At 42.7% G+C, this 24,280-nt stretch overlaps 1 protein-coding gene across 1 annotated transcript in view; it reads left to right on the forward strand.

Moving 5' to 3' along the window:
* SVEP1 (sushi, von Willebrand factor type A, EGF and pentraxin domain containing 1) overlaps window positions 1-24,280 on the forward strand; it is a 170,354-nt gene that overhangs the window by 114,784 nt on the left and 31,290 nt on the right. The window contains exons 34-41 of the mRNA XM_078852948.1: window positions 2,680-2,764; window positions 4,451-4,642; window positions 6,646-6,813; window positions 10,061-10,733; window positions 12,441-15,226; window positions 16,726-16,951; window positions 18,122-18,277; window positions 22,541-22,604. Coding sequence (XP_078709074.1) covers window positions 2,680-2,764; window positions 4,451-4,642; window positions 6,646-6,813; window positions 10,061-10,733; window positions 12,441-15,226; window positions 16,726-16,951; window positions 18,122-18,277; window positions 22,541-22,604 — 4,350 coding nt within the window. The remainder of the gene's footprint in view (window positions 1-2,679; window positions 2,765-4,450; window positions 4,643-6,645; window positions 6,814-10,060; window positions 10,734-12,440; window positions 15,227-16,725; window positions 16,952-18,121; window positions 18,278-22,540; window positions 22,605-24,280) is intronic.

A 24,280-nucleotide genomic window follows, 5' to 3' on the forward strand; every position in this document is an offset into this window, starting at 1 on the left:
CATGAGCTTTCGTGAGCTACAGCTCACTTCATCTGATGAAGTGAGCTGTAGCTCACGAAAGCTCATGCTCAAATAAATTGGTTAGTCTCTAAGGTGCCACAAGTACTCCTTTTCTTTTTGCGAATACAGACTAACACGGCTGTTCCTCTGAAATGAGTCTTGTAGTTGTTTCTGGTTGGTTTAGCACTTCTTTGAAGTGTTGCACCCATCTATTTTCTTATTCCTCCTGTGTTTTCAACATTTCTCCTGGTTTCCCTTTCACTGGGACACTTCTCAATTTTGATCCATATCCTGTTAACTGTTTCAGGATCGTGTAGACTGTTCTTGCATCGTTTCTTTCCCCTGCTTCTTCAGCTTCACTAGCCTTACATTCTAGCCAACTTTGCTTCTCTTTTTTGCATCATTTCTTTACTACTTTGTCAAAGTTCCTGTAGGTGTGTTTTGTTTCTTCAGTCACATGTTGTAGTACTAGAGCCTTTTGTTTTCTTCTTTTGTCTATAATTTTCCATGTTTCTTCTGAGTATTCTTTCTGTCTTTGAGGACTTCTTCCTTGGTTGAGCATGTTTTACCATCAGACTTATTTAGCAGCATAAACTCTGCCCAAAGTCCAATTTTGGATCAAAGTTATTTCATAGCTTTGAATGCAGGTTGTAATTTATTAGATCTTATTCCCTCATTTGCCTCTTTTGCCAAGTTCTCAAACTAAGCTTCACAGTCCCCTTTTGCTCTCACCTGAAAAATAACTGGTAAACATTTACATACAGTGTTGTCATGGCACACTCTGGCCTCAGATTTCTTTGGCAAAATTTGAAATGTCTCATCAGATGTAGCATTTCAGTTTTGGAATGACATCTACGGCTTCTCAAATGACTGTACTTATGACAGTCCAAGTTTATTCTACATTATCCAGGAGAACGCCATGTGCACTCACAATGTGGCTCCATATTTCTGATCGACCACTATATGCAAGGCTGATGCATTGCCATGGGCAACTGTGCATCGCTGTAGCCTACACTCCCACTGAGGAAACAACAGATGCTAATAAAGACACATTTTCTCAGCACCTAGCAGCAGAGATGCAATCTGTTCTGCCACACAATGAAATTATACTTTCAGATATGGATGCCACACCAAGTTGTCCCAGAAATGGCTTTGAGCTTATTCTCAGGCTATTTTGCTCTGGAACAGTAATGATAGCTCTGTTATATTTCTCTCCTGTTGTGCTTCTCATAATATGACCATCACTGGCAGTTGGTTCAAGCACTGGGACATCCATTGGGAAACCTGGATATACAATGATGGCTGGATGTGGAAGGAGCTGGATCATATATTGGTCCAGAATTGTAGTACAGCATAATCATATTGGATTTACAGAGGTGCAGAAACTTTGGCAACTACTAACCATCTTCTTCTGGTTGCTAAAATGGCAATTACCCCCCTATTTCAACAAAAGAGCAAGCTCGTTATGACACAGTAGGCACAAAGCTTCTATGAAAAGATGCCTGCTTTTCTGGTCATTTTTTCCCTTGTTTTAACCCCCACCCCCACACTGTACTCCTGGAGGTCCCGTGGCGCAGTGACCAACTAGCACAAAGAAGCCCATCAGTGCTTTACCTTTATCCAAGGGACCTCTTGAGCAATGTGAAGCATCCGTGTACCATTCCTCCTCTGCTTCCACATCCCTAAGGGCTTGCTACTTTTTCTGAAATGTTGTTTTGTAAAACGACATTGTCAAATTGAATTTGATGCAAATTTTAAAATAAAATAAAAAATCCAGTGGAAATGGCTGTCTTTAAATGAACATTCCCCTGCAGTGCTTTTAACCCTAATCCTAACCCTGAAAACCTCTGCATGAAACTAACTATAAACAAAGGTGAAACTGACTTCATTGATTTTCATTGTCCAAGCTGTCCAAAACTCAAAGAGCATAAATAGTGATGAGTAGAGTAGACAGTCTAAAATTCTCTCACCTGTTATACTAGACAGTGATATTAGTAAAATCGGTAAAGGGATGTGCAGTTTCATTGTTAAGCGATCGTGCCCCTTGACACAAAAGATTTACCCTTTTAAAAATAATTTATCTTGATCAGACGTTTCACAGATACTAGGGCCCTAATTCAGCAAAGCATGTAAGCATGTATTAACTTTAAGCAGCTGATTAGTCCCATCCTTATCCGGCAGAGCATGTATTTGAAGTTAAGCACATGTGTAAGCATTTTGCTTAATAGAGACAAAGTGCTTTTCTGAATTGTCGCCCAAACTGCTGACTACAAAAGTCTGTTAGTGTGCCAAAGCAGACACTCTGGACAGTAGCACATAGCAAGGTTCCATTTTAGGCAATGAAGCATCTGCTTGCCTAGATGATATCTTCTCATAGGACGACAAAGGTCCTCCCAGCTCCTTGTTCCTCAATTAGGAGAAAAGTGCGACATGAAAGCAACCAAGATGTTTCCAATAATTAACAAATAAAGCTGTAGCAAAATCAGTTACTCCTGGAAGAGCAAATCCCGCTTCCCTGACTCAGGCAAGTCCCCACTATGTCCTCATTGCAAGTACTTGTGTGAGTAAGGCCAACGGGATTCAGCCCTAGTTGGCATTTCCACAGAAAACGGAATTTTCTTGTTTGCAACTTGGACCTGTGCTGTCTAAACAATTATTTTTGATGTTCTCTTTTTAAAGCTGTATCCTGTGGTAGTCCAGTTATTCCAGAAAATGGTGCCATTGAGGGCTCAAATTTTACATATGGCAAGAAGGTGCTGTACAGGTAGGAGATTCATTGTATTTGGAGCAGTACTGTAGTAAGAGTCTGGAAGCAAATGAGAAAAACAACAACTGGATTTAATAAGAGAGTAATTGACCTGCACAAAGTGGGGGGAAAGTAATGGAACAATGAACAGAATCCACCCAAAACCTCACCCATTAATCCTTTCATGGGTTCACAAATTATACAATACTAGGTTGCATTTATTTTAATATACAGGGTAGAAAACGAATATTGCAGAGCACTGTACCTGGACAATCATTCTGTAGTTAGCATATGATGTTTTACTTATTCCACGTAATGGGCTGTATATTAACAAAACCCTTGAAATAATGCTAGTACAGTGTAGTGGGCCTATTACTCTCTCCCCATTCATCACCCCAAAAACCCAGTTACCCCGGTATCAGCCTGTATTATTATTTTTATATGTATCGAGGTAGCACCTATGATCCCTGGTCACAGACCTAGACCTCATTGCTCTAGGTGCAGTACAAACACCGAACAAAAATAGGGCCCTGCCTCAAAGTGCTTATAGTCTAAGTATAAGACAAAAATCGACAGGTGAATACAGTCAGACAGATGGGAGAGCAAGAGGAAACAACGAGACAATACTAGCCAGCATGATAGGCTGTGGTCTCAGCACACTAGCTGCCTAATGATTGCCAAGTATTTTCTCAGCATCATGTCAAAGAAGAGTTTAAGAGGGTCTTTGAATAGCCAGGATATCACAGAAGTCACTGCAGAGTAGGAAATGTTGCGTTTTTAATGGTGTCCACTGTGCATACTGTAAAAGACACATAAATACTAACCAGACCTGTGGAATAGTCCCTTTTGCTTTGCAGAGCTGGGTACAAAAACCTACATTTTTTGTGAAAATTTGGCAAGTTGGGCCCAGGTAAATTTTTTCTGTTTTCCCAAAGAAACAGCTTTTTTTAGTGAAATCTCTTTGTTTGGCATTTCTTCAAATTCTGAATAAAATATTCAGCCCTAGCTCAAATACTATTCCATCCATACTGTCTCCTGGGGTATGCAGTATAACTCTATCCTTCCACCCACTGGCCAGAAGGATGGTGAAGGGACTTGAGGACACATCCACAACATAGGGGCTAGTTAAAGACTGAAGCCACAATGTCCCTCTGTGGTTTTGGCCTTTGCATTCTGTTCAGGCCTGAGCCTACCTGACCTAACGGACCTAGGCTCAATTTCTCAAAAGAGGCCAGGCGACTTAGGAGTCTAAGTCCTATTTTGAAAAATGAGCTGAGCACTTCAGAGCCTAAATCTCATTGGAAGCATATGGGACTTGGGCTCCTCAGTGTCTCGGTCACTTTTGTAAATGGGACTTGGGCTCCTAAGTCACTTAGGTGCTGTTGAAAATTTGATGCCTCGGAATCGCATTGATTTTTAGTGGGGTGAGAGAGCATTTCCCTAGCTACAGGGGGGCGAGAAATCCTGAGCCTACAAAGCCGTTTTAGATCTCTGAGAATATTTAAGTTGAAGCCACAAGTATTCTCCTTTGCATAAATCTGGTGAAAACTTGGCTGTTCATCAGTGGAGCCAAATTTTTGTAATGGCACTAATCCTGTGCACTCTGTAATGTATGTGGGTGGGGGGGATGAAAGGGTTGCTTGGGGAGAATCCTATACAAACAAGATGTATGTATTTTATACTGATTTTCTTCTTTTAATGCAGATGTAACAAAGGATACAATCTGATGGGTGAAAAGGAAACATCGTGCCTTGCTAGTGGTGCTTGGAATCATGCTCCTCCTGCCTGTGAAATAGTAACATGTCCTAGCCCACAGGACATAAACAATGGAAAATACACACTGAGCGGCATGACATACCTTTCTACTGCATCATATAAATGTAACAGTGGATACAGGTAAAAGCTGTAGAATCAAGTCACAGGCACTCTTAAGTGCTGTGAAGATGCTGATAAAACGTAAAGACTTGCTGGAATGGCTAATTCATATCTGATGTAGAGAGTGTCAGAGGAACACAATAATAGATTTAAGGATTTTTTTCATCTTTGAGATACTTTCTGTGTTTCACACAACATGCCAACATTTGGGGGGCGCTCATGTAGCATCAGTCATCCTATTAATGTTTAATTCATTCTCTTTATCACCAAGCTGTGAAGCACATTTCAAACATATGGAAATTAACCCAATATCAGAACCATATTTAAAAGTTCTTCTTTACATCTGAAAGGCTGCAGTACACTTAATTAGCTTTTATCTGTTTATGCAAAATTATTTTTATTATTATTTTGCAGTGCTCTTAAAATGCCAGCTAAAAAGGATGTTCTGTAAATTAAAGTGACCTTTATAGCCATTCTAATGAATGAATAAAATCAGTAAAATAGTGATTTATTTTAAGCTGGCGTTTTCATTTTACATTTGTGGATTGAGCCTTTTGTAAACAGATTTTTAGCAGACAATTAAAAATAAATAACCCCCATTATATTAAAAGAAATAGTTTTAATCATGTTACCTACTGTGCAAATTAAAAAATCCTTAATATTATCTATATCCATTGCAAACACACACCTATACTGACATATATACATACTCTAGGCCTAATTCTCCTCTGCCGTTTACCTTGTGCAATTATTCACATCTGTCCAAATGAGCGCAAAGCGGTGTGAAATGATAACACAGGTGTAAGTGAATGGAGGATTCTGATTTAGTAGTGTTTTTACACATACTTTGTGCTCACTTTCAATTGGTGTAAATGACTACTTAAACTACAAGGCAGGGTTGAATTGGGCCCTATAGCTACAGTCCAGGCTCAATCCTGCACTCCTAATTTGGGCATAATTCCTACTAAAGTAAATGGAAGCTTTGTGTACGACTGCAGAATTAGGCCAACCAGACAATACATATCATATAGATCATGGCTTCTTTTATAGATGAAATCTATTACATGAAAATTACAGTTAATGTATAGTGTTGTTTCACAAATACCAGTTGCATCAATGTATTTTGAAGGCTCTTTTGAATAGTATGGGTTAATTTTTTTTTTTTTTTAATTCCTGCACAATGCCTAAATAATTGAGCTTTTTGGGGCCATCCTCCCTGGATGTTTGGGAGATGAACTCCACCATCCCTTTTGGTAGTCACCACTCCGCTGAGTGTCGTGGCATCTGTGCAAGCATGGATCCAGTCCCTTCTGTAGTCCACCCCACATGCTCTTTTTCACACCGGCATGTTCCAAGCCCGTGCAGAGCCCACCTCCTTGGCAGTGCCACATCCCTTATGTGCCATGGCTCAGCACTGGAGATGGCCTTTCACCGGTGAATTATACCCTGCCATTTTGTGCATATCCCTTGGTGTCACTGTAGCTAAAGAAACCAAAAGATCAGCTAACTTCTAATAGCTTAGGCCTTTCCTCAGCCAGCAAAAACCTTTAACATCCTACAGGGAATGAATGACTTTTTGAAAAGTAATCTAAACATCAACATGTCCCTTAGCCTTTTGGGTGAATCAAGTTTCAGAGTTCTACAGATGCACATTGTGGTGGTGTATAAATGAATAACCTAATTCAAACACTGATGGCCCAATCTTGCAGTCCATAGGTGGGCAAAAGTTCCATTTTCTTCAATGGGAGTTTTATATGGGTCAGTAGAGCGATCTAGGCCAGAACAGACTCTGTCAGCTTTCTCCTCTAGTAGTTCTGATCAACTGCTGTTCTGACGAAGTTAGCCATATATTTTGTGAACAGAGGGTAAAATCCTGGCCCCAATTAAATTAATGGCAAACTTCCCCATGACTTCACTGGGGCTAGGATTATAGCTAGAAGGTATTTTCAAGGAGCTCCCAGCTTCTGTCCCCACCCCCATACAAACTGTGGTTACAGATTAATAATAACCTTTAATTCTCTTAGCCTACAGGGTCCCCCAGTACTTGTGTGTGAAGCTTCGGCTAACTGGAACAGCACACCACCAGTCTGCAAAATTGTCTCTTGTGGATCCCCTCCTGCCATCAAAGATGCCATGATCAGTGGGAATAACTTTACTTTCGGCAGCACAGTCACTTACACGTGTAAGGAAGGGTATGTACATTAGCACGATTAGAATAAAGCCCACGATGAGTGAAAATTGTCAAGCCACACAGCCGCTCGCTCGCTGTAAGGCTGTGTCTTAATGCTATGCTTTGATGTCACATGCTCGTAAGAACATGACTGTTTTGTTGATGCTCAATCATTAATTATTGGTTCGGTTGTAACTAGATGGAAATGAAAGGTGATTTGACAGTTTTTGTGACATGGAAAGTTTGTATATGTTACAAATAGCCCATTTCCCCAGGCCATTTGTCAGGTTTCACAAGCCAGCTAAAGTTAGATGGGATACATACTTGAATGGGAGAGCTACAGGGAAGTCCAGTTGCTGAAGGCAGTGATACTGATAATTCAATTGGAGCCCCTTTCCCTCTAGTCACTGTTGAAACAGAGCCCCAGCATGGTGTGATGCTGGCCGTGCCATATTTGAGAGGAGACATTTTGTAAAATCAAGGATCCCATGGCTCTTTTCATTAGAGTAATAATAAAATGAATAGTGACTATTTCATCAGTAGATCTCAAGGCGCTTCACAATCTTTTAATGTGTTTATCCTCTCAACACCCTGGGAGGCAGGGCAGTGCTATTGTCCTCATTTAACAGATGGGGAACTGAGGCTCAGAGATGCTAAGTGACTTGCCCAAAGTCACACAGGAAGTCCATGGTGGAGCAGGGAATTGTACTCAGGTCTCCCACATCCTAGGCTGTGCCCTAACCACTGGACCTCCTTCCTCCCACTAGAGAACAGAGATATTAATCCTGGTGTCAAGGCCAGATTCTAATTTGGGTGAATTACATTCTGCCTTCATGAACATCTATCTGCAGTTTCAGCTATGCAGTGTCCTTCATTTTCTGTCTGTGTAGTACTTCTGTGCATTTTTAAACATACAGTACAGACCTGTTTGCGCGCAGATGTTAGGAATCAAGCCATCAGGACCGCGTGTTAACGGACTGCAGGTTAAGAGGGCCATGCTGAAATATCTTAAGATATCTATATATACATGTATAATTATCTAGGATTACATACGTATTCACAGTGTCCCAAATACTGCAGGCCTATCTGTTAACGGCGCTTTGCAAGAATATCAATTCAAATGTGTAATCTAATCAAACATTATTATTACTACACAGGGGTGAAAGTAACTCGACACTTACCAGTACAGGGCTGGGGTGGCTCTGGCCCCCGGAAGGGGTGGGGCTAGGGGGGTCAGCACGCCCCAGCCAGCCCTTCCAGGCCGCCTGGTCTGCACCACCCGGGGTTCCCGTGGCAATTTAAAGGGCCCAGAGCTCTGGATGCTGCTGCTGTGGTAGCGGCGTCCGGAGCCCCGGGCCGTTTTAGGTCGCCGGCGCCCCACCCACCCCCCCACCCGTCGGCCGCCATGGGGGGGCAAAAGGGGCAGGGACCTTAAAGTGCTGCAGGCTCCTTTGCTGTGGCAGTGCGTTAACGTTGCTGTGTCCCCCCGTCAGTGGTCCAGCTCTGCCGCGGCAAAGGACCATCCTTAAAGCGCTACCTGCCACGTCGGCAGCCTGCTGGCAGGGTCCCTACCGGCAGGGCCGCCGGGGGAAAGGGGCAGCAACGTTAAAGGACAGTCCCTTGCCGCAGCAGCGCTTTAACAGTGCTGCCCCTTCCCCCACCATCGGCGGAAAAGACGTACAACATGTTTCCACTCCGCACTTCCCGTTGATTTCTATGTCAGCGAGTTAGTGAGCAAATCTGTAGCACAACAGAGCAAGTTCCTGTACTGTGTGTTAACGAGTCTCACATGTTAAATAGGTAGCACAGGGAGGCCTGGCACTACTGCACATTAAGCGGCTTCGCGCGTAAAGGGGTCTGTACTTTACGCCATATTTCATCCCAGAGGAGGTTGCAAAGTCCTGCAAAGACGTTCTCACACTTGCTTAATTTTACACACTGGGAGTAGTCCTGCGGAAGTCATTAGAGCTACTCAGTGCATAAAGTTAAGCACACACGTTAAGTCTTTGCAAGGTCAGGGTCTAAGTTCATAAAGCATTTTGTTCTCCTTCCTGATGAAAGGAACAAAATAAATGTACAATCATTCTCCTTCCAAGCTGAAATCTTCAACATTGTGTCTGATATCATTACATTAAATTCTTCGTTTTCTTAAATGTGCTTCGACTCAAAATGCTTTGGTACTTATGGTACAAGTATTTTAAACAGGTCGGCTTAAAAGCATTTGGAGAAAACAGCTGTCACCTCTATAGCAATGAATCTAATGATGGGTCATATTAAAAACTGGCACTTATATATGCTTTTTTTTCATGGAATCCCAGCCAACAGTGTCTGAAAATAAATACTGCAGAAAGTCAAGAGTACTTTTACAGATGTGGCCAACAAAATCTAAACAGTTCATTTCCAGCCCTCAGCTGCAAAGATTCATCAGAGACTTTCACAGTGGGTTGTTGTTCATTGTCTTTTTGTATGAACACACCACAGAAAATGTAAGGCTTTAAATAAACAGACAACACATTTTGTGTTGAAACAACTGCAGTTTAAGTGGGATATTTGGCAGCATGACGTGCTGCTTATGATCAAATCCCAGAGACAGATTTGCTAAATATAATATTACCCACTGACTACATATTAAAATTGCAGTATTTGTGAAGGATTGGGAACAAATTACATGTCATACTGAATTTTAAAAGTATTTCTTTTTATATATGTTGGTGGTTTCTTATGGAGGAGTCATTACCAAATGACAATATATCCATTAACAACAATATTTTTAGCTAACTAGCTTAGGATTTTGTACTGATATCTCTTTCCATAGTATCTGAGTACTTCATAGGTCAATTAGATTGGCATAGCAAACCCACTGGATTTCATAGAGTCTTCAACTCTTCTTCCTTCTCTAGTTATAAGCAGCTCTGCTTTGGGTAGAAGTTTGTGGTTTGTTTCCATTTGGTGCGGAAGGTTGATTGTTATTGTAAATGTTGTTCTGACTGTGGTGGAAAAGCTTTACCAAAAGGTAAAGTCTTGCTGTGTGTCCAGAGAGCCAGACTACCTAACCTGTTTCTCCATAGATAATAGGTTTTTCTATAGCAGCCTTTGGCATAGTATCTAAGCAGTAAACAGTCACACGAGAGTTGTGACTATTGTCTAAAGTGGACGCTTCACCGTTCTAGGAAGCTCCACTTGTAGAGTTGTCCGGGGGATGTGGGGTGGCTTAACACTTCAGTTATCAGTCTAACTCCATATGTCGTTGGTTTTTTCCTGATCCACAGCTACACGTTAAGTGGCCCTGACACGGTAGAATGCTTAGCCAGTGGTGAGTGGAGCATGAGTCGCCAGCAGTGCCTGGCTGTTTCCTGTGATGAACCTCCCCATGTGGAACATGCTTCTCCAGAGAGCGCCCATCGGTTGTTTGGCGATATAGCTTATTACTACTGCTCAGATGGCTACAGCTTGGAGGACAATTCCAAGCTGTTTTGCAATGCTCAAGGGAAGTGGGTGCCTCCTGCTGGCATGAAGATGCCCCACTGCGTCGCTGATTTTTGTGAGAGGCCGCCCACGGTGTCGTACACCATCCTGGAATCAGTTAATAAAGTAAAGTTTCCTGCTGGTTCAGCCGTGAGCTTCAAGTGTATGGAAGGTTTTGTCCTAAACACATCTGCTAAGATTGAGTGCAACAGAGGTGGCCAGTGGACTCCGTCTCCTTTGACCATCCAATGCATCCCAGTTCGCTGTGGGGAACCGCCGAGTATTAGAAATGGCTATAAGAGTGGAGCCAACTACAGGTTTGGAGCAGTGGTGGCTTACAGCTGCAACAAAGGGTTCTATATCAAAGGAGAAAAGAAAAGGACATGTGAGGCCACAGGAGACTGGAGCGGTACCCTACCTACCTGCCATCCGGTGTCTTGTGGAGAACCACCCAAGCTTGAAAATGGAGTCATTGAGGTATGATAAGGGTTTTCCAAGCTGCTTGCTGCGCTGGCAAAGTTGAGGTGTCTTAAAGATTCCAACTGGCTAGCCCACTAAAGTTGAAGTAGGATGCAACTAGAACTGATAATCAAAAGGATGATGGGGATGGCCTTGTATCTTGTGACTTAGGCTTCTCAAAAACACAAGCCCATTAACAGAATTTCCTATTATGAGCAAGGATTTGATGTAGGAGACTCTGCCAATTGCTTTTCCTAATGTCTCGCTACATGTTTGTCCTCTCCAGTCTGTGGGCCAGTTCCCACTGCTCCCTAGAGATCTATCCAGCTGCTACAGCTAGCTCATAAACCTTACTCTTTTTGTGCATACTACCAGAAACGTCTGATCTGAAATAAACAGATAACTCTGGGATGAATTCTTCCTTGTACACACCGCTCCCGCTGAGGGTAGAATTTGGCCAAACTGTCGAATTAAATTGAAATGAATAAAAGCTAGAAGTCAATAACATCATCAGAGCTAAAAGGTGTAATGAATGCAGCTTTTCTCTTATTGCTGGACCCGTGCTCTACTCTGCTGTACAAAGAAATGTTTTCATGCTAAACTTCATGGGGTATGGAGGGGAGAGGCGAGATCAAATTTATTTTTTATTTTAAAGGTCTAGCTTCAATTAGAATTGAGGCCAGAGGGGGAACAAACATCCTCTCTCGAGGGGTGAGGCTGCAGTAATAAGTTATAGGAAGAGTGGGATTCCAAGTGTGGGATTCAAGATTCCAAGAGTGAAACCAAACATGAAACTGCCTTTTACCCCTGAACTATGATTGTAACACAGTGGCTCCCATGTAATTAGGTTGATAATGGTAGGACAGTTCCACTAGGAGAAGTTGAGAGTGCATAATGTACCTGGAGCCATTTTAACTGCTTCCTTAAGGGAACAAACTCTTCTTATTATAATTACTTGTTTTCTTTCTCTTATGAAGGCCAGTTATAGAGAGTGGCTAAATCAGCTGAAAAAATGAAACTCCCTCACTAGTGCATTCTTATTTCCGTTTGCTCAATTATTATTATGTATTATCATGTATACTGTTTTTCTATCATAAGTATTCATTGTACCTATAAAGTTTTCTTTGCAGTATTGTACTTGCAATCTCAGGTGTTCTAGCTCTACAGCAGAGGTTCTCAGACTGTGTTAATTATTATGGTTATTATTTTATCCAAAGCACTTTACAATAGTTAGCTAACAGTACAAACAACATTTGGAAAGATTATTAAGTGGTCCACCGAGACCCTCAGCAATTTTCAAGTGGTCTGCGGGAAAAAAAAGTTTGAGAACCACTGCTCTACACTGGATAAAGCTTTCAATTAAAGAGCCATGTCATTTGCAGAGGTCGCCTCTGGCTACTTCCAACCTTCTGTTGCTCTTCTCCCTTTTTGTGTACAGATTTTTTTGCATATATGGCCAGGAAAAGATTTTCTATCTTTAAATTTTGAACATTAAGTTTTAAAACTTTTTAATGTTTCATTCAGTGCAACTCCATTGACTTCAGCGGGTGCAAGTCAAGGCAGAACTTGCCCCCCTATATTTCTAGTGCAGACATTTATTTCTTTGCAATCAATCCTTGTGTCTGGTTCGCAGTTAGATACAGAAGGACTAATAAAATCAAAATTCATTTGCCAGGGTCAAGAGTTTTTACATTCTACTTACCATTTGTCTCACCCATTTTACAGAGTACGACTGGCCGTTTCTTTGAGAACGAGGTGTACTACCAGTGTAATGCTGGCTACAAGCTAGTTGGCAGTTCAGTTGCAGTCTGCCAAGCAAATCGTCAGTGGCATAGTGAATCGCCACCTTCTTGTGTTCCTCTCAGTTGTGGCAAACCACCTCCTATCCAGCACGGATATGCCAAGGGAGAAAGCTTTGATGTGGGATCCAAGGTTGAGTTTTTCTGCAATGAGGGCTATGAGCTGATGGGAGATGCCTCTTGGACGTGCCAGAAGTCTGGGAAGTGGAACAAAAAACAAAGCCAAAAGTGTGTGCCAACAAAGTGCCCAGAACCACCACTGATTGAAAATCAGCTCGTCTTGAAAGAGATGGTTCACCAAGTAGGCGTTGTACAGTTTTCCTGCAAAGAGGGCTATGTCTTGCATGGTTCCTCGGTGCTGAAATGTTTGCCATCACAACAGTGGAATGATTCCTTTCCAGTCTGCAAGGTTGTACTGTGCCATGGGCCTCCATACATTCCCTTTGGTGAGCCTGTGGCATCATCTCTTCATTTTGGTAGCACCGTGACATACACCTGCATGGATGGGTTTTTACTGAAGGGAGAATCTACAATTGGATGCCAAGCTGATGGCTCCTGGAGCTTTCCATTGCCAGAATGTATTCCAGTAGAATGCCCCCAGCCTGAAGAAATTCAGAATGGCATTGTAGATGTGCAGGGTCTTACTTACCTCAGCACAGCACTGTACACTTGTAAACCAGGCTTTGAATTACTGGGGAACACGACTATTCTCTGTGGAGAAGATGGTCATTGGCTAGGTGGAAAGCCAGCTTGCAAGCCTGTTGAATGCCCAAAACCGAAGGAGATTCAGAATGGCAAATATTCATACACAAACTTTCATTATGGGCATACTGTTACATATTCGTGTGACAGAGGATTCCAGCTCAAAGGGCTGAATGTACTGAGCTGCTTAGAGACAGGAGACTGGGACGCCGATGTTCCGTCTTGCAAAGCCATAAACTGTGACCCCCCTCGGCCCATTGAGAACGGTTTTGTGGAAGGTGCAGACTACAGCTATGGTGCTATGATCATCTATAGCTGCTTTCCAGGTTTCCAGCTGGCTGGTCTTGCCATGCAGACTTGTGAAGAGTTGGGATGGTCTAGCTTTACTCCAGTCTGCCTACCAACAGACTGTGGCCTGCCTCCCCATATTGACTTTGGGGAATATGTGCAGGTTAGAAGCGAAGAAGGACATTTTGACCAAGAAAGAATACATCTTACTGAGAGCCCTCCTCTTTCCCACACGTTAGTTGGTAGTAACTGGAAAGAGATAAAAAGTCCTTTGAAGGAAACTAATGCAGTACAGTTAACAAACTTTTTATATGGAACCACAGTTATGTACACATGCTGCTCTGGTTATGAGCTATTGGGAAACCCCATACTAGCTTGCCAAGAGGATGGGACGTGGAATGGTAGTGCCCCTGTCTGCATATCAATAGAATGTGACTTACTCTCACCCCTAGAGAATGGCTTTTTACATTTTACTGAGAATACACTTGGTAGCGTAGTGCAATATGCCTGTAAACCAGGGTATAAGCTAATTGGTTCCGACACAAGGCTGTGTTTGCCTAACCGACAGTGGAGTAATGCTGCTCCATATTGTGAGGTGGTATTGTGTACCACACCTAACAAACTCATGAATGGAAATATAAAGGGAGAAAACTACACTTACAGGAGTGTGGTCCATTATGAATGTGATCCTGGGTACCAGTTAAATGGCTCAGATAAGAGGACATGCCAGGATAACCAAAAATGGGATGGGAATGAGCCTATTTGCATCCCCGTTTCTTGTGGGCAACCAGCAGTTTTAGAAAATGGCCAAGTGTCTGGAGACGAATACACATTCCAAAAACACATGGAGTACAGCTGTAATGAAGGTTTCCAGCTGCATGGGGACAGGAGCAGAGTCTGCCTTGCAAATGGAAGCTGGAGTGGAATCAGTCCAGTTTGTAAATCCATCAAGTGCACAATACCACTACCTCTTCCCAATGGGGAAATTATTGGATCAGAATATGGCGTTGGGAAGGAAATTCAGTATCGCTGCAGTGAAGGCTACACGTTGCATGGAGCATCCATACTTACCTGTCAGGCTGATGGCACCTGGGATAGAGAAGCTCCATACTGTGAGCCAGTCAATTGCGGACCCCCAGAAGACATCTCTCATGGCTTCCTGAATAGTTCAGGTTTCAGTTATGGGGAATACACACAGTACGTGTGTTTTCCCGGTTATGAGTTACGTGGAAATCCACTGCGGCAGTGTTTGTCCAACGGCTCATGGGGGGGAAGCCTCCCCTCTTGCCTCCCCTGTGAATGCCCCACGCCACTGATCCAGAACGGGGTTGTTATTGGGCAAGATTTCCGCTGTGGGAAAAGTGCACAATTTCAGTGCTTGGAGGGCTTTAAACTGCTAGGACCTTCTGAACTCTCCTGTGAGGCAGCCGGCAAATGGAGTTCTGCTTTTCCACACTGCAGGGGGATTTCATGTGGCTCCCCACCAACAATCCCCAATGCCTTTATCAGTGGAAGCAGCTCTGTGGATGAGAACGCTGTAATATATAACTGCATAACGGGCTTTGTCATACAAGGGAAGCCAGAGCTGACTTGTACAGATAAGGGCGTTTGGAGTGAGCCGTATCCACTCTGCGAGCAGTTGTCCTGTGGACCCCCACCTTCCATTCCTAATGCAGTGGCTGTCGGAGAGGCCCATACCTATGGAAGCAGAGTCCAGTACAGGTAAGAAGGCTGCTGTAATTACATCTCCCTGAAATGTCAATGGAATGAACATAGGAAGATGGGGTGGGATCTGAGTTACTACAGAGAATTCTTTCCTGGGTATCTGGCTGGTGAGTCTGCCCACATGCTCAGGGTTCAGCTGATCGCCATATTTGGAGTCAGGAAGGAATTTTCCTCCAGGGCAGATTGGTAGAGGCCCTGGGGGGGGTTTCGCCTTCCCCTGCAGCGTGGGACATGGGTCACCTGCTGGAGGATTCTCTGCACCTTGAAGTCTTTAAACCATGATTTGAGGACTTCAGTAGCTCAGACATAGGTGAGAGGTTTATTGCAGGAGTTGGTGGGTGAGATTCTGTGGCCTGCGTTGTGCAGGAGGTCAGACTAGATGATCAAAATGGTCCCTTCTACCTTAAAGTCTATGAGGACCTTTAAAGCAAACAAATAAATTCAATTAGTGAAAGGCTGTGGAGCGGACCTCACGGGGAGGTTAACACACACTCTTGGGGTTCCTGCTGCCATGTAACGCCTCACTCCAGCCTCATACTTTACCCGCAAACACATAGCCTATCATGCATTTAAGCCATGGAGAGTGCACAGTATACGTTAATATTATTGAGGTTGTGGTAAAAACTTTGTGTTACAGTTTCCAGGTATGTGTGTGTCTGTGTTTCTATGAGGCTGAAGTGAGTGTATTAGCAGAGGGGTGGATTCGATCAGTGAGAGTGGCTAAAATGAGGGACGGATGGGTGGGTGGGACAGCGTGTAAATGAAGGTACCTGAACAGGTCGCTTCCCTACTTTTAAGAGTTTGGGTGGATGGATTTTCACTTAAGCACACTTAACTGGTGTGTGTATGTTTGTGTGCATGTGTACATACAGACAGACCCCATGGAGGGCCAAATTCTCCAGTCCAATTGGATTGCACTCAATGCAGGACTGTGTGGGGTAAAGCAAATATGTCTTTAAGTTAGCTTTGCAGTCTCCCAATCTTGGGGTCTGCCTGGGATTTGCCCAATTCCTGGTGCAAGCAAGAGCAGCCCTAAGGTTGCCAATGGCCCCCAGGGACAGATCCAGCAGCTGGCAATCCCCAGAACATAACACTGTGACCATACCCCTTTCACCCAGCCATACTCTCTCTGCCCAAACTGTAGGAGCTGTTCCTGTGGCTTTATATCACATGGGGATTCCCCTAGGCACAAGGAATCATCAGGGTGATGAATCCACCCCGTTTACGTTGTCCTGCTGGAGCAGGGTGACGCAGCCAGGGATGGACTCAGGATCTGGCCAGAGCATTCAAACTTCTGCCACCAGATTTATAAACACACAACAAAAATGCCTCAACCCTATCACAGCAGGATGCCCTGAACTGATACAGAAGTCTAGAACACTGCTAATAAGAAACAAATATTGACTATTGAGCCACATGATAGGTTTTGTACCTTGAGGATTAAAACATCGTCCGCGTGTGTACCATAGCTGTCCAGTGATTCTGATACATTGCAGATGTCTGGAGGGCTACGTGATGGAAACAGAAATGGATACATGCACTTGTCAGGAAGATGGACACTGGTCTCCGAAGAGCATTTCCTGTTGCCTCACAAAATGTCCCGTGCCCACAAATATAACCAATGTAATTATTTCTGGTGATGAGTTTACTGTGAATAAGAGCATCACGTTGTCATGCACAGAAGGCTTTACTTTGTCGGGAGCAAGCACATCTACATGCCAGGTAAAGAGTGTTGGCCTTTTCTTTTCTTATAGGTGCAGAACCCTATCCTTGGAGGTGTGTACTCATCTGTGGGTAGAATGTGGCCCTGCTTCCTGATTGCACACAATACAGGTGTAATGCACTGTAAAATATACAGCAGGTCCTGCTCCTCCCTTAAGAAAAAGACACAGACTTCCAGATTTGGGAAACAGTCCTCTCCTATTACTACTTAACCACAGTACTGTACTGTGACTAAACATTATTTTTCACTTACTTGATTCTGTTTTAACTCTTAATTCTGTTTCAGCTCCCACTGAAATTAATGGGGATCATGCATCTTAATCCCTTGGCACCTTTAAAAGCCTCAAGCCTTGGTGTATTTGTAAAAAACAAACTTCTTCAGTTATGTTGCCAATAACACCTCAGGCCTCAATCCTGCAAGTATCTGCCCATCTGTTTAACTTCAGGCTTGGGAGTAGTTCCATTAGAGTCAGGGAGACTACTCATGTGAGCCAAGGTCAGCATGCCTACAGGCATGTGTAAGTTCAGGGCCTTCCAGAGTTAAAACTGGAAGAATTTATAAACTCTCCCTGCTTGTGCTATTTTTTTGTATTTCTGTTGAGTCAGTTTGCAGGGTCCATTCGCTCCTGCTTTCCATCCCACAACAGACAAAAACTTAACATAAAAATGTAAACGGGTGAAAAAAACAATTCTACTCCCCTCTGTTTGCTGAACAGTTCTTTGGGCATTCAGATGCGTAGCTGAAGCTGTTGATCGGTACATTGGAGAGGCAGCATTGTTGTCTAGCGGGTAGTGCATTGGATTAGGAGTCTAAAGAGCTGGGTTCCATTCCTGGTTCAGTCACAGACCTGCTGTGCGACTTTGAGCAATTCCCTTCACACCTCGCTGAGCTTGTTTCCCCTTCTGCCCTTTCTCTGTAAGCACCTCTATGTGAGCGTTCAGTGCCTAGCACAATGGGTCCCCAGTTTAGGTTGGGGCCTCTGAACGTTACATTAGTGCAAATAATAATAAATGAGAGTTATTGCCCATCTCTGTACTGGTAGATCTCTCTCCCACATGTTCTCTGATTTGCTCATTTAATAGTTATTTCTCGTATAAAATGATAAATTCTTTTCATTATTTTTACATTTGCTAACAAGCTCTACAAATATTTTTTCTCTTGCTTTTTAGCACAATGGCAGCTGGGCGCCATCATTTTCTGATGATATCTGTGTTCCTGTGTCTTGTGGGAAACCAGAAACCCCAGAACATGGAACTGTGGTTGGTGCTAGTTACAGCTACAAGGATGCGGTTCTTTATCAATGCAATGCTGGCTATGAATTACAGGTAAATCAACTGAATCCACAGTATATGTACCAATACTATTAAGTTTAGCCCTTGTATTATCATCTTTATTATTCTTGCTTATACGCTTTGTTTAGTAGAATGTATTATGGCAGTTCCTTACTGATTATTTTCTTAACTTCTGCTGAACATTTATGCCTTTTTCTTGCTGTTGGTGCTGTTGCCTATAGAATGGTGCACATATGGATGGGGCTTTACAAAACACTTCAAAAGACCACTGCCCTTTCTTGAGCAGGTTACAATTCAGACAAATATAAAATACTGGTCAGCAATTCATATGCAAGAAGTGGGTGGAGGGAGGGGAGGGAGTTGTAAGAAGACAAGTTTGTTTTGGCCCTCAGCAAATGCAGCTTTTTATTAATCGGTGGATTCTATTAAGGTGTTGCAAAGAGAAACCAGAATGGAGAGTTATTTTCTCACCCTTGGATCTACTGAGTGAAAGCATAGACTTATTTCTCAGATTCCTCAACCCCAGCTCAGTTCAGCACTCCTGCTATGACTCCACAGCTCCCTTCGTGCACCTTCCACCTGACTATCTCAAAGCACTTCACAAACATTAGTGATCTCAGCCTCAGATATTCCTCAATGGAGATAAATAGTATCTCAGTTTTACAGATAAGGAAACTAAGACAAAGTGGTTGCAGCAGCTTGCTCGGATTTACTTCGGGGCGGGGCAGGGTAGGGCACAGAGTCCAATGCTTCTGGCTCTGTCCTGTGCTTTTATAATTAGCCCATTCTGTCTTAACAAAGGAACAGTTACTGAAAAGATAATTGCAAGTCTTAACCTATCACAAGTTAGAAAACTTACCTCCTTCTGATTCTTCCATAAATTATGAAAAGTGGCCTTTTAACCTTGCCCAATCCTGCACTGAGCCTGGCAGGTGTTGTGATGGTAACGTGAGGAACAGCGAAGGTAAGGTAGGGAACAGTTCTGAAACAGAAAATACTTAGATTGTGAACGTTGTGAGGCAGTGACCTTTTCGTCGTCATTCTGTATTTGTACAGCGCCTAGCACAGAGGGGTCCTGGTCCTAGGCTTTACTGCAATACAAATAATAATGATGAAAATAATACAATATTTAAGTCAGCCTGCTAGGGCTCAATCCTGCAAGGTGCTGAATATTCTAGTCCTGCCCCAGCCAAATATTTACACACCTGCTTTACGTTAAGGATGTGAGTAGTCTCATTGATCTGGAGAAGATAGACAAGGATGCTTTTGTAAATCTGTTCAAGATATTGTGAGGCTAGCAAAAAATGGAACCCTACAATAACAACGTGTAAATACTGAAGGCATATTTTATGGTGATAGTTGGATCAAACTGCAGTAATGGACTGATTTTAAGACAGAGGCTACCTCTCTGACAGAGACAGAAGAAACCCACTGTAAAATTCTTCCAAATGAAAAATAGTACAGCTCCTAGGAATTATTCCACCGACACCCCCTAGTGTCAGTCTTGCCTCCCTGCTGTTAAAACAGAAGTCCCCTACACTCCTCTGAAATGCTCTGCCGTGGCATGATGCCCTAACTACAAGCATACTTTAAAGTAAACACCTGCCCTTGGTAATAGGGGCTGTTCATATGGACATAACTTGTGAAAGAAATAAAACCCAAACCTAGAGGGTGGACTTAATGTCCTGTGACCAAAGAGACTGTTTAATTGCCATGTCCTGAAAAAGTGCTCGTAACTATTAGAGTGTACTACAGTATGTAGGCAAGAGGACAAGTGACATAGCCTAGAACACGTGAATGGGATGGGATAGAAGTACAGTATTATTTAATTGCAGCGCTCACCTCTGCCCAGCTGCTTTTGAAAGGAGTAAGTTAGGCCATTTTTCCTGCATCATAAAATGAGTATTGGAGTGAGGACCCATCTAAACCTTCTTGGAAACAGGTGAGACACTGCTGGCAAGGAGAATGCAGAATGGTCTTGGATTCCCAACCCTGTGTTTAGAGCACAAAGACCACAGGACTGGGAATCAAGAGATCTAGAGTCTCACTTTAGCTCTCCCACTGACTTCCTGTGTAGCCATGGGCAAGTCATTTGACCTCTCTGTTCTCCAGTTTCCTCCGCTGCAAAATGGGGACACCATTTCCCTGCTTCACAGGGGTGCTGGCTGGCTAACTATGTCAGTGTTTGTGGAATGCTGCTACGGCGATAAACACTGTTGGAATGCTTATAAACAATTACAGATACAATCTCGGTCAGTGCTTTTTTATTAAAGACCTTAACCAGAGCTGTGTGGGCCAAAGTCTGCTCTCAGTTACAAGTGCAAATCTGGATTAATTCCATTGATTCCACTGGAGTCACTCCCAATTTACGCTGGTATAACTGAGTAGAGTCTGCCCCAATTTCTAGTGACTGACTGAACTCACAGGGTCTGATTTTCCCCTCAGACACTCTGGTTTTACACCAATGTGGTTCCATCAACTTCAGTGGAGTTACTCCTGATTTACACAAAAATGAGTGAAAATGGGAGAGAAGCCGGTGCAATGACTACACTGTGGCACAGATTCTCACCACAGCTGCACTGATGTAAACCAGGAGAAAGTCCACTGGACTCAATAGAGTAGCACAGATGTAAAATGAGGTGTGTGTGAGCAGAGACTCAGGCCCACCAACCTGGCAATTTTACTCTCCTAGTTTGTTTCTTTCACCATAAATAACCTCTACAGAGCAGGACACTATCCACTGCTCACAGTACATGTCTGGGAGACATCAGACACTAAATCCTGATCCTGTCTTTGACATTGACTCACTCTACGGATTTGAGAAAGACACTTATCCCCTGCCTCTGTTTCCCCCATCCGTACAGTGGAGATTCTGACCTGGCTCTAAGGGGTCTTGTGAGAGTTAATTAGTGAACGTTTGTAAAGTGCTTTGAAGATGAAAAGTGCTTTAACGTGCTAAGTAGTATTTTGTAATTATTTTGTAATTATTAGACGTAAGAAACCCAGGAATCTAAGTGCTTGCTGCCCCTTCTCATCTACCAAGGTCTGAACCCCGGAACGTGCACAGGATGCTCAGCTCATTGGATTTCACCTGCTTCTTTCTGTGGGAGCTATATTGGATCCCACCCTAAATCCTGCATTCCTACCCAGTTCATGGCGGGTGGTGGTAGTGATGCAACATCCGCTGACCTTCTGAATTCCTCTCTCCAGGGCTGAGAATGTCATGGCACATTTGTTTTTCCCCATTTCTTCCCCTTGAGGACGGTGACAAACTAGTGCAAGCGTAGAGCAGTCAAGGGGTCGCAGCAAGGCACAAAGATTTTAAAGCATTCTGCTCTCCCTCGGTACACAGATTTCTATAGGAGGGAACATGTACAGGGATAGCAGAATAAAGGAGTCAAGACTGGTCATGAAAAAATAGACCACACATCTATTCAGGGGACACCGTCACAGGGCCTAATCACATCAGCCACACTATCAGAGGCTCGTTCACCTGCACATCTACCAGTGTGATATATGCCATCGTGTGCCAGCAATGCCCCTCTGCCATGTACATTGGTCAGACTGGACAGCCTCTACGTAAAAGAATAAATGGACACAAATCAGACATCAAGAATTATAACATTCAAAAACCAGTCAGAGAACACTTCAATCTCTTTGGTCACTCGATTACAGACCTAAAAGTGGCAATTCTTCAACAAAAAACTTCAAAAACAGACTCCAACGAGAGACTGCTGAATTGGAATTAATTTGCAAACTGGATACAATTAACTTAGGCTTGAATAAAGACTGGGAGTGGATGGGTCATTATACAAAGTAAAACTATTTCCCCATGTTTATTCCCCCCCACCACCCCCTACTGTTCCTCAGACGTTCTTGTCAACTGCTGAAAATGGCCCACCTTGATTATCACTACAAAAGGTTTCACTTCCTCCCCTCCTTCCCCCCGCTCTCCTGCTGGTAATAGCTCACCTTAAGTGATCACTCTCGTTACAGTGTGTATGGTAACACCCATTGTTTCATGTTCTCTATGTATATAAATCTCCCCACTGTATTTTACACTGAATGCATCTGATGAAGTGAGCTGTAGCTCACGAAAGCTTAGGCTCAAAAAAATGTTAGTTTCTAAGGTGCCACAAGTCCTCCTTTTCTTTTTGCGAATACAGACTAACATGGCTGCTACTCTGAAACCTGAAAAAATGAGAGCAGCTTTGATGCTCTTCTCCTGCAGTGCAGTAATGACATAATCCTAATGATTTTATGCTGTTTCATGATCCTTTTCCTTTTGTGTGATAGGGTGATGCAGAACGTATCTGCCAAGGAAACAAACTATGGAGTGGAGCCGCACCAGTGTGCAGAAGTGAGTTCTAAATTAGTGTGTTATATGTCTAGTGTGGCTTGGGAATATTTTTATATGGCAGATAAGTATTAATGTTCAGTTTGCTTTGTCTGTTACTTAAACTGTTACAACGCACATAAAACTTTAATGCGACTATTATGACACATCTCCTTGCAAAATTGCTATCGTCTGAAGATAAGGAGGTTGTTTTCTCCAAGAAAACAGTACTTCTGGACAAAGCTTTTCAAAAGGTGACCAGTGATTTTTGGTGCCTTAATTTTTGGGTTCCCAACTTGAGACACCTTAAAGGGTTTGTTTGGTTAATGGGACCTGATTGTTATATTTTGACACCTCCTCTCTGCAGTTTAACTGAGTGAAGCTTTGGGTAACTATTATTTAACTATTATTTATTATTTAAGGAGAGTGAGTTTGTGTGTGTATGGGGGTGAGAGGATGAGAGAACCTGGATTTGTGCAGGAAATGGCCCAACTTGATTATCATGCACATTGTGTAGAGAGTTGTCACTTTGGATGGGCTATCACCAGCAGGAGAGTGAATTTGTGTGGGGGGGTGGAGGGTGAGAAAACCTGGATTTGTGCTGGAAATGGCCCAACTTGATGATCACTTTAGATAAGCTATTACCAGCAGGTCAGTGGGGTGGGAGGAGGTATTGTTTCATGATCTCTGTGTGTATATAAAGTCTGCTGCAGTTTCCACGGTATGTATCCAATGAAGTGAGCTGTAGCTCACGAAAGCTCATGCTCAAATAAATTGGTTAGTCTCTAAGGTGCCACAAATACTCCTTTTCTTTTTGCGAATACAGACTAACACGGCTGTTACTCTGAAACCTATTATTTAACCGTGAGACCAGTCCAGGGCCCTTTCTAAAACTCCAAGAAAAAGATATCCAATCATAGATAGGAAGACCAGTGTGCTTGGATAAAGCTTGGGTTAATGTAACCAGAAACTGTTCAATCTTAAGGGCACGCCCCAAACGTAAACACTTTTACAATTTAAGGCAACATTCAGGGCAGTTGCTGACCTCGTGGCGTCACATGAAGTCAATGGGAATTGTGGGTGCTCAGCAGTGTGAAAATTAGGCCCTGAATGTCTTTCATTTACAAAGGTTATGTCTACATTACTGAGCCTGTGTCGGCATAGCTGTTGTACTATTGTAGTTAGCTACTAGGGCTATCAATTAGTCTCAGTTAACTCAAGCGATTAACGCAAAACAAATTAACTAGATTAAAAAAATTAGTTGTGATTAATCCCACTTTTAATCGCACTGTTAAACAATAATAGAATACCAGTTTAAATTTATTATAAATATTTTTGGATGTTTTTCTACATTTTCAAATATATTGATTTCAGTTACAACACAGCATACAAAATGTACACTGCTCGCTTTATATTATTATTTTTTATTGCAAATATTTGCACTGTAAAAAAGATAAACAAAATAAATAGTATTATTTATTTCACCTCATACAAGTACTGGAGTGCTAACTTTTTATCGAGAAAGTGCAACTTACAAACGTAGAATTATTTTTTTTACATAACTGCACTCAAAACCAAAACAATGTAAAACTTTAGCACCTACAATTCCACTCAGTCCTACTTCTTGTTCAGTGAATCGCTAAGACAAACAAGTTTGTTTACATTTACAAGAGATAATGCTGTCCCTTTCTTATTTACAT

Source organism: Lepidochelys kempii, chromosome 5, assembly GCF_965140285.1.
Source record: "Lepidochelys kempii isolate rLepKem1 chromosome 5, rLepKem1.hap1, whole genome shotgun sequence".
NCBI lineage: Eukaryota > Metazoa > Chordata > Testudines > Cheloniidae > Lepidochelys > Lepidochelys kempii.